At 38.5% G+C, this 11,131-nt stretch overlaps 1 protein-coding gene across 1 annotated transcript; it reads right to left on the reverse strand.

Annotated features, from left to right (window-relative positions):
- Nucleotides 1-1,403: 1,403 nt before the first annotated feature.
- Nucleotides 1,404-9,622, reverse strand: LOC131893535 (charged multivesicular body protein 2a-like). Its single transcript, XM_059243590.1, has 3 exons — nt 9,280-9,622; nt 6,569-6,818; nt 1,404-1,864 (listed from the first exon to the last, which is right to left on the reverse strand). Exons 1-3 carry the CDS (start codon nt 9,469-9,471, stop codon nt 1,596-1,598), a joined length of 711 nt encoding a protein of 236 aa, XP_059099573.1. The 5' UTR covers nt 9,472-9,622; the 3' UTR covers nt 1,404-1,595.
- Between the last annotated feature and the right edge of the window lie 1,509 nt (nt 9,623-11,131).

Here is an 11,131-nt window from a genome sequence, read left to right on the forward strand (position 1 = left end):
CTACTCTTGGTTTGCTGTGAGTAACATGACACTAAATGGAATGAAATTCCGTTCAATAACCTTTGGGTCGACGTTATTTGAAACTCCACTATTAGATAATGAAGGTAAGGGCATTCAGCAGGTTTCATCCATGAAGGATTTAGGTGTAGTCCTCCAAGATGGAAAGTTCGATGAGCATATCCAGTTGAAAGAGGGTAAAGCTTTTCAACCGTGTGGTTGGATATATCACACGTTTAAGTCCAGGGATAGTATCACGATGCTAACTCTGTACAAGTCGATTGTCCAGCCACATCTTGAATATGCTTCACCCATTTGGGCTCCAATGAGTTCAGCAGGTTTGCAAAAGGTCGAGCAAGTCCAAAGATGTTTCACTTAGAATATCAACAGAATGAGAGAGCTCTCGCATTTGGAGAGGTTAGAAAGGTTGCCATTGTACAGTATTCAGAGAAGGTGCGAAAGGTATCTGATATTGTACGTTTTCAAAAGCATTCATGAGCTTTGTCCCAACCCAGGATTTAGGGTCAATTGTAGTGACCGTAGAGGCTTAATGTGCGTTTTGAGAGCACCTTCAAGCCCTCGAGAATCCAGGCTAGTTAAAAACAATGAAGTCCAACTCCCTTCTATCTCGGGCTCCTTCATTGTTCAATTTGCTCGCCCTCAAATATTCGTAGGGCTTATGTAGGCGTTGATCCAGTAGCAGGATTTAAGTCAGACTTGGACAAGTTTTTGACTAAAATTCCGGATCAACCTTATAGTCAAGTAGCCAGATCAACCAATTCTAATTCGTTGGTCGATCAAATAATATATACAAATAAAAGTTAAGTAAAATGAATATATTTCTCGTCTTGAACTGCTGGGATTCCAAGCCCGGCAGCGGTAAGGGAGTCCGCAAAAAAATCATTAATCCTGTTCTTTATTCATCCATATCATATCAGGATGATGTACTCGATTGTGCACGGAACAAGCATTGTGTTATTGCCTGCCCATCAAGAACTCAATTCAAACCAGAGCAGAGGATCCAAAAAATGGTCTGATGCAAAAAGCGTAAGTGGTCCTTAACGACGTGATGCGAATGATGTGTGGAAAGAAGAGAAAGTGAGAACTGCGGAGCTTAAGAAATTGACGGGAATGCCCTCTGCCAATCAGCTTTGCTCTGAGGGGATGTTATATGAGGTTACTCATGCCGAAAAGTGCGGTTTGACAACAAGCAAGCTCTATCTCCGGGGCAGAAAATCCATGACATGAAACTCCAAAATGGCGACGTGCCAACACCTCAATCATATCCAGAATCAAAGGGTGATCTGCACTCGGGCATTAACTTGTGGTAAGGAGCCCTTCAAAAGCACATAATCAGAACCACTGTGTCAGAATATTTCTATGTCACAGCCATGAAACTAGAACTAAAAAATGTTTCCGCTATGTACTTTTTATCTTTTATAGATACGATTTATATTTGGTATGACATCTTCAGCCGTGTTTTGGACAATTAAGTGTTTAGTAAATGTTTCAAAAGTATTCATTATTACAATATGGGTAAGCCTGATACAGTGAATTTGGAATCAATGCAATAGTCTTTTCATCACGTGCCTTGTCGGTCATTCTCGACGCAAATCATCTAGTCTAGCCTGTAAGTCTGCATCCGCATCAGTGGCCCCGCCACCACCTCCTCCTCCTCCTCCCCCTGCAGGAGCTGCGGGGCCTGCGGCTACGGCCTGTTTCCCGCCGGGGGTTTTGACAGTCAGAGACCCGGAAGGCACGCTCATGTTAGCCAGATCATCTGTCAGCTGAAGGCCGAGTTCATCCAGCACTTGGTTCACCACGGCATCGGATTCCTCTTCGTCGTCTTCGTCGCCCATAGCATCATCTGGAAACAAAGCAACGATATTTAAAGGGTTGAAGTTCTAGTCGTTCAGTAATCATTTTGAGAGGCTAGAATGCACTGTTGGATAACTGATTTTTTGTTTGTTTCAGCTTTCATTGCCTTTATTGCGATTCATGGTGTGCAATCCTATGTTGTTAAGTAGTGGAATTAGCTTCCCAAAGTATTTTTGCGCTATCTTATACATTGGAGTGGTACGATTATACCGGCGTGAACCTAATTCTAGGTAATGAGCACTTTATGGGACATTGAAGCCGGAAAGGAATATGGCGTCATCTTCAAATTTTGAGACCTCACTCGTTCTTTTGAGGCCTTGTAGCTCTTTGTTAAAGGCTTGAATTGAAGTTTCCATTCTTTTATCCATTACAGGAATGGTTAATATAGCATTGCATTTTATCAAACTTTCTCAGTTTCACTCATTACCTTGCATAAAAATTACATTGTTGCAGAAAAAAGCAGTTTTGAGACTTATTTTCTGTATTTTGGAATTTTCTTTTTTTATACTGGATTTTTTGAAACCCCTGAAATGTTTTATGTCTAATATGGCGATTTGTATCTTGGATTTTTAGTACCTCCTCTGTATTGAAAAGGGCTCCAGTGACCTCCCAAAATTTGTGCAGACATCATCATGCAGCTGCTCATTCAATGACCCAATAGGAATCGGTTGGAAGGCTAATTAGTTTTTAAATGTAATGAAATCAGTTTCTGCTCGCTATTTAGCGTGGCTAATTGTTATACCGGCCATAAACCTCCAGATTGTGAAGTCATCAATTATCCAAGGAAAAAGTGAAAGCAAACTAATGATCGGTTTGACCGAAACAGAAAAGGCATTGCTTCCTGCTCTCTCAAATCGGGGGAAAAAAGTGAAGTAAAAAAGAGCTAAAATATCGATCTAACATGACGTGGGATAATGTCATTTGCAAGTTGCATGGTTCACCATTTGGGCGTGGTGATCACTGATCATTTTTAGATTGAGTAGAGTTTAGTAAAAGTTGGACTCGTGCAAGTCCTTTGATGTTCTGACCTTTTGCCGGACTCGAATCTTCTAGGGGGACTCAAGTCAAACAAAAAGACGAATCCTGTTTTTACTAGACTAAACAAGATTTGTAGAAGCATTATTCAAGGATTGATTTCAGACTTGGCCAATTCCGAACGGAGTAAAGCCCGTTTAAAATGAAATTTAAAAAAAAAAAAAAAAAAAAAAATAGACGAATTATAACCTTTCATTTCAATAGTACTGGGGATTACATTTCCTTGTAGCGGTTAGAAAAGCCCGTGAAAAAACAAAAAAAAAAAAANCCAGGAAGGTCATCTCGCGGTAGCAATCTAAAGCAGATATTTTAGTGGCTTATCCGCTTTGGCCGCTTTGCCTTATGCTGCAATCAATTAGAGTTGATAATTTGAGTCAAGGACGACTTGAGGCGAGTTTTTCAAACACTTGTTCCCCTGAGTTAAGGCTTGGACGTTGCCAAGAATGAGCATCAACATCAACATTTTGTTAAGTGTATTTGCATACCGGTTAACATTCAAGCCTCTAACAATTAAGGTACGAGCTTTAAAAAATAGGCCTCTGTTTTGGTCCAATGACCAACATAAATCCTGAGGATAGTGTGTATGAACGTCAAATAGTACGAATACAAAATGCGGTGATGGAACATGTTTTTACGGTTGAGAAAAAGTAAAGAAGTCTAAAAAAGGAAAATATATCTACTATTTTAGAGCCGCGAAATAACGGGAGAAATAAGTACTTCGTGACCTCGTTTATTTTCGGGCCAAAAGATATTGAAGCCAAGAACCAAAACAACAACCCATCGAGCGTTATGCTAGATCGGGGAAAAATAATTATGTAAAATGAAGGAGCGCTACACTATCATCTTGAACACCAAAGGTGGGTATCCATACCCACAATCCGACATTGCTCATTTTAATCATCTTAACACTACTCGGGCTGGCGTCCTTATCCAGTGTCCAGCAAAATAACTAATTTTACTCAAAAGCTCAATCAATCAAGTCAATCATCTAAAAAACAAAAGCTAGTAGTACAAGGGTTTTTTTGCCGACTTCCTTACCGCTGCTGGGAATGGGATCCTCAGCAGTTAAACACGGAAAAAGGTTTCCTCTGTCTTACTTGATTTTTCATTCATACAATGTTTAATCCACCAACGAATTAGGGTTGGCGGATCTGACTAGTCCTTGAATGTAGGGTTGATCAGGTATTTTGATCTGTATTAAAGGATGCTATTGGATCAACACCTACATACTCTAAACAAATCTTTGAGGGCAATATACTGAACAATGGTGGAGCCCTATTAAGAAGAGCGTTGATTGGCCTGTATTATCCAGGACTTGAAGGTGCTCTCAAAACGCACATTTAACCTCTGCTGTCACTACAATTGACTCTATAACCTGGGTTGAGACAAGGCTCATGAATGCTTTAGAAAACACACAGTATCAGATACCTTTCGTACCTTCTCTGATTACTGTACAATCCTAACTTTTCAAGCCTCTCCCAATACGAGAGCTCTCTCATATCCTCAATGTTCCTAGTGAAACATTTTGGGACCTGCTCGAGCTTTTGCAAACCTGCTGAACTCATTGGAGCCCAAATGGGTGAAGAATATTCAAGATGTGGCTGAACAATCGACTTGTACAGAGTTAGCACCGTGATTCCATCTCTGGACTTAAACGTGCGATATATCCAATCACATGTTTGAAAAGCTTAACCAACTTTCAACTGGATATGCTCATCTAACTTTCCATTATCTTGGAGGGCTACACCTTAATCCTTCGTGGATGAGACTTGCTGAATGCCCTTACCTTCATCAACTAATGGTGGAGTGTCTAATGACGTTGACTCAAAGATCATTAAACGGAATTTCATTCCGTTCAGGGCCATGTTACTCTCAGCAAACCAAGAGTACATTTGGTCTTGGACCTCTACCAGGCTACCGAAATCTTAACCATTCCTACCACACACTAATTTTGTATCATCAGCCACGGACTTCTAGAGATATGGACTGCAAACGGAAGCAAAAATATCCTATCTCCCAAACCGCTCATCTTATTCCAAATAAGCACTTCATACGACCACAAGATCTTGTTGAAGAAATGAACTCAGCCAAGTTTGAGCCCAAACCTATGTTTAGGGAACTCAGGAGACATGTTCAAAGTTATGTAGTAAACACTACATAAAATTTGAATTTTCGGCTTGCTCTTGGTCAGCTACATAGGCTTTTGATAATATAACTTTGAAACGATCGACTTTGCATGTAAATGATATAAAATTGACCTACCGTTAATTGAGGAGATCTACGTTTCTTATTTTATTACTTTAATTTGAAAATTGTCTCAGAGTGGCTATGACCAAGAGCAGGCCGATTTGGCGGGAAGCTCGTTCGCAGTCCATATTTCTAGAATTCCGTGCATCAGCATAGGAAGAGAGATACTGACATTACTACTACCAAGCTTCTGAATTGGAGCTATGAAGATGACGAAAATGAGGGGTCCTTCGACGAAGCCCTGGGGAACACCCGACTTGACATCATGTATGTCATTAAGGGTTTCTTCGACCGTAACCAATTGCTTCCTAACCCAAATGAAACATCTTAACCAATCGAGAACCTTGTCTAGCTTGGATCCCAGTATCATGGAGCCTTTTAACTAAAAGGCCATGATCTACCTTGTCAAAGACCTTGGCAAAGTCGAGATAAACTACATCGACTGATTCATGGCTCTCCAGTCCCTCAATAACCTGCTCTATATGTTCAATCAGTTGGGTAACTGTGCTAAAATATGCTCGGAACCCATGCTGGCTAGGAGGAAGGACTTCATGGATATCAAGAAATTCGACAAGTTTGAACTTCATGAGCTTCTCAAACACCTTCGCAATATTTGAAGTGAGAGAAATCGGCCTATAGTTACTGGGGAGTGACTTATCTCCCCCTTTGAAAATTGGAACAACATGAGCTAGCTTCAGAGAAGAGGGGAACGTGGCTTGATCCAAGATGCAACGCATCAAGTACGAGAAAACAGGAGCAAGAACCAGTGAGCATCTCATCAGAAACTGAGATGTCGCACCATCAGGGNGTGGCTTGATCCAAGATGCAACGCATCAAGTACGAGAAAACAGGAGCAAGAACCAGTGAGCATCTCATCAGAAACTGAGATGTCGCACCATCAGGGCCAAGAGAACTTAAAATAAGTAAGGTTGCCAAAAAACGAACTTTGCTCTCTCGAATTTAGGCCATAAAACCCCGCCTTTGTCAGTTAAAAAGTATCTTTTCTCAACCTAATCCTTTGAAGAAAGCAATTTCTCAAACCATTCTTTTTTAAGAGGTCAATTTCATTCCTCCTCGTGAATACAGCTTGTGCCTCATATCTTCACAACCCCACCAACAGCCCCCTTTTCCGCCAAGTTCCCATAAAGCTTGTTGTTCATTTGTTGGTAGCAGAGAAACTCATCCGAAGACATTTACCCCTTACTCTACAATCTTGCAGGGGAAAGTAAATATGCAAGAATAGGACAAAAGTACAAGGGATTTTCACTTACCGTGACGAAAAAGAGTACTTTTTATAAATGAATACAATAAACAGCATTTGTTCATACCATTTAAAATTCAAGGACTCATGCTAAGTAAACGCTCGAAACCTATATCCAAATTAGTGAATCTACCTTCAAGATCAACTCACCAATTACGTCGGACATCATCTCCTCTTTCATATCCATCATTTCAGATTGTTTCTCGAATTCCATCATGATCTTCTGGATCTCGGGCAGCTTCATCTGCTTGTTCATGTTTTGCATGGCCTTTGTCACGCCCTTCATGGCTTGGGCCATGGAATTCTGGCTCTTCAAAGTCTGAATTTTCAAGGACACCGCCTGAATATTGGCTCGCATCAACATGAACTTTTTCACATAACGCCGAGTCCGCACCAAGTCCTAGAAAATGTCCAGTATCTTTTTCATTTTTTATATATTTTTCATACTTCTTCACCGTTACTGGGAATCGTTTGAACTTTTACAAACCGAGAGAACTAAATAGAGTTGGAAGATCTACAAGGTTTTGGAAGGGTTAAACTTTTTGGGGGGACCTTCTGGCCTGGGGATTTGAAGCCCTGCCTACACTACAATTTTTGAATCATGATCTTAACTCCATGCACAGCTTTGAAAAAATTAACCTGTCAAATTTACTCATTGGCTTAGTACTTTATCCATTCCTTTTCTTCATCAAGTTTATTTTTATTTGACTCGATGTTTGGAAACTAAATAGAAAATTCTTCAGAAAAAAGGTATGAAAGGCAAAGTGATAAAATGGAAAATACGTTTAGGGGTAATAATTTTCTGTTGCTTTTAATACTTTGAATAAGTTGCCAAAGAAATAATGAAAAAGTGTGAAGAATTCATATCATTTTAATTTTTGACCCTTGGGAGGAAAAGAACATATTCAAAAAAGTTGTGGTCTCAACTTTTGGGAATTCTCAATATCTTGTGTATTCTGCATAGATATTGAGACAGACATGCAAAACATGATCATCTACTCTTGATGAAGTCCTTCCTTCAATGCAATTGAGGATTAGCACGGTCTGCCAACTCAGATTCGTTGGTAGACCAAATATCATATAAAGAGTGAAAGGTAATAAATAGACGAATTATAACCTTTCATTCATTTTAATAGTACTGGGGATTACATTCCCTGTAGCGGTTAGAAAAGCCCGTGAAAAACCAAACCAAAATAAGTACTTTTTAATGGCGCCTTTACAAAAGAAGAACAAAAATTCCAATATTCAAAGCAATTGTTTCCAAGAACTGAAGTTATGTTGAGGTATTGTAGATTAGGTTACAATACATCATCATTTCGGCTCAACTCAAAAATTCATTTTAAACTGCCTTGTCACAAAAGTTTTATTCTTTTTGCCATTTCTTTGAACATTTCCGTGACAAAAATTTCAAAACTCCAAAAACCGTGGGCTTTTGACTAGGTATTTAAAGTTTTTCTTAATTATCTAGCCTACTCTGAAATGTTGTGTCCTTTTTAACTGAATAGCATTTAAATCAGTTGTTTTCTTCAGTCTCTAATCAGCGTAAGAAGAGATGCTGAAATTACTACTATTAAGCTCCTGAAGTGGAGCAATGACATGATGAAAAGGGAAGGCCTAAAATGGAGCCCTGAGAGACATCCAACTTGACATTATGTGTGTGTCACTAAAGGATCCCTTGATTTTAACCAACTGCTTCCTACCACAATAAAGCTTTTTAACAAATTGAGAACCTTGCCTTGGATCCCAATGTCATGGGAGCCTTTTAACTCCAAAGGCCATGGTCTATCTCGGCAAGGGCCTTGGCACAGTCAAGATAAACTACATCATGGAATTTGCCAGGACTGCAGTGAAAATCTTTTGAAAGTTAAAAGGCTCAGTTGGGTGTCCCTCAGGGCTCCATTTTAGGCCTTCCTTTTTCATCATGCCATTGCTCCACTTCAGGAGCTTAATAGTAGTAATTTCAGCATCTCTTCCTACGCTGATTAGAGACTGAAGAAAACAATTGATTTAAATGCTATTCAATTAAAAAGGAAACAACATTTCAGAGCAGGCTAGATAATTAACAAAACTTTAAATTCTGTAAGAGACAACTTCTAATTGGGAACGAAAATACCAAATATGCTTTACAGCTCGTTTGCCCTAAAGATCTTTATGAAGAATCTTTAGTTTGCCGATATTAAAATATGTTCATGGGACAAGAGTTCTTAAGAGCGGCTCAAGAATGCATTGATTGATTTGATGTTGTGACGTACAATGAATAGCGTAGAAATTACGCGAGCATGAAGACTTTGAATTCAGTAGTTGTCGCTAGTATTCACATGTAGAAATGAGGCCTCCATTGAGAATGATCTGTTGAAAAATGAGAGTAAAGTAGTCCATGATCAAAAAACCAAAAGAAAGAAGACGACCACCAGGTGGAAGTAAGAGGTTGTGTTAAATTGATATCATTCGGACATTTAGGCAAGCGCTGGTACCAGCAAACAAACTTGCCTGCCAATGCCAGTGATGCAAAAGTGGCGTTTCAAACTGGTTTCAACGAAGCTGACCTTTCCTCATATAGCAATGCTAAAGAAGGGTCAGCTTCTGGAAAACGTGTTTGAAGCCCCAAACTAGCATCCCTGACTCTGGTACCAGCAAACAAACGAACCTGCCAGAGCTTGCCTGAACGTCCCCATATCTCTAATGATACAACCAAAGCCTTTATAGAATGGAAGTCGAAGATTCGAGCTCAAAGTTTGGAAGCCTGAAGTTCTAAACCATTTGGCATTGGCATTTCATCATTGACCTTAACAAGGGTTTGCATCCAAAGAAACCTTTGAAGGTCAGCTGACTTGATGATGGGAATTCTGAAGATAGATTACCTTGGCCATGATTTTGACGGCGTCCATTTGACCGGCCTTAGCCATTTTCTTGATATCAGCAATGATTTTTTTCTCCTGTTGTTCCATCTTGGCGCGTTCTCGGTCGAGTTCGCGCATGGCCTTCGTCAAGGCCCGCTGGTTCTTCCGCAACATCTCGTCGGGCGTCATCTTACGACCAAATAACCACTCCATTTTTCCAGCCAATGGCAACCTGAGCCTTTCTTCAAATTCAAACTAAGCACAGTAGGAATGAATTCTTGATATTATCACTCAAAACGAGATAAACACGATTGTTAGGTAGTAAATTGTGACTCACTCACTTGTATCAATCAAACTTTTTACCGACAATTCATTTGGAGGTTGTGTGAACCTTTTTTGTTACCATTGCGAAGTCACTAGTCCAGAACATAAATTATAAGAACCTTGAGATGGACCAAGTTTGGTTTCCTGAAAAGGCCAAAGCCTTGACCATTTGATAACTTATTAATTGCAAGGACAAAGAACACTTCTAGTGTTCTTGCAAAGTTCTAGCAAAAATACTCGTCTTGTGAAATTCTTCAAAATCGAGTGAAAGATCTGAATGCACGCAGACTTGAGTCTGGGCTTGCCCCAGCACTACCAAAACTAGAACTACTAAAAAACCAAGCTAAGAGGAAACATTTTTCAATCTCCAACGGGCAAAAATTTTATGTTTTGATTTAGACTGTTCCTGTGGACAAAAGTGGACAAAAGTGGACAAAAGGGGACAAAAGGGGACAAAAGTGGACAAAAGCGGACAAAAGTGGACAAAAGTGAACAAAAGTGGGCAGAATGTGTCCAAAAGTAAGTACAATTGTCCAAAAGGGGATTGACAAACAAACACTTTTAAACCCTAAATCATGTTATTTCTTTACCGAATCTAGATGTTAATTAGCAAATAGAATCATTAATCAATAAAATCTAAGCTTTCTTAAAATACATAAATATGAAGTAACAACTAGCTTTTTCACTAACGTTTTTAATTTCCAACATATACACCTAAATGCTTTTTTCAGATCTCAATTTGTTATCATGATACAATACAGCTTTATAAAGTCAAAACAAAAATCATTAATATATTTTGAATGTTAATATGTCAGAGCCACGCTACAATCAGGCATTTGGTGGCTGGGTAATTTTAACTAAGATTAAGTTTTAAATTAAAAAAGCTTAGGAGCTGAATATCAAATATCCATTAATACATTTTATATTTGTAATACATTACATATTTGTAAGGAGTACATAAATTACACTCTTATCATACATTTAAAAACTAAGATATATGTTTCTTTAAAAAATTTGGGATACATGCTCATTTTCTGAAATCAAACACATCTTTAAAAGTTAATAATATGCCTAACAAGTAGCTTACTTATTGAAGAAAAACCATAAATATTGGAAAATATGTCATTATTAAATTTTAGCAATTCTTAAGATGCTCAATTTTTAGTATTAGCACTTTTTAATAAGAAATCCCAAATGACTGATGATTTTAAACAAAATATTGTTGCAAAAAGTTCATAATGTTGAATAAATGAAGATATATAGCCAGAATATAATGTTTAGCTATTTTAGTTTTTGAATGCTTTGTTACAGCTGTATTCTACTAGAAGGAGACTTTGTTCCCTGCTTGCTTTCTAATCTAAGGTAAGAAAAAAAGAGTAAAAAAGCTGTCTTTCAAATATCTTTTTTGGGTATGTTAGAGGTATATGGCAAAGGTTTTAAAGACTTATCTTGCTCTTGGAACCATCAATGAGCAATTTTTAAAGTAAAGGATAGGTTTCATACAGTATATCCTTTATATTTGTAGTTTTAAAGGTTCGTATTTTTGGAC

The sequence above is a fragment of the Tigriopus californicus genome, chromosome 2, assembly GCF_007210705.1.
Source record: "Tigriopus californicus strain San Diego chromosome 2, Tcal_SD_v2.1, whole genome shotgun sequence".
NCBI classification, from domain to species: domain Eukaryota; kingdom Metazoa; phylum Arthropoda; class Copepoda; order Harpacticoida; family Harpacticidae; genus Tigriopus; species Tigriopus californicus.

Excerpts from the sequence above, each read along its gene's own strand:
- LOC131893535 (XM_059243590.1), bottom strand. The coding sequence starts at position 9,471 with ATGGAGTGGTTATTTGGTCGTAAGATGACGCCCGACGAGATGTTGCGG. Across the intron at positions 6,819-9,279 it reads CCGTCAAAATCATGGCCAAG|GACTTGGTGCGGACTCGGCG; the intron begins GTAATCTATCTT and ends GACATTTTCTAG. Across the intron at positions 1,865-6,568 it reads GATGATGTCCGACGTAATTG|ATGATGCTATGGGCGACGAA; the intron begins GTGAGTTGATCT and ends CTTTGTTTCCAG.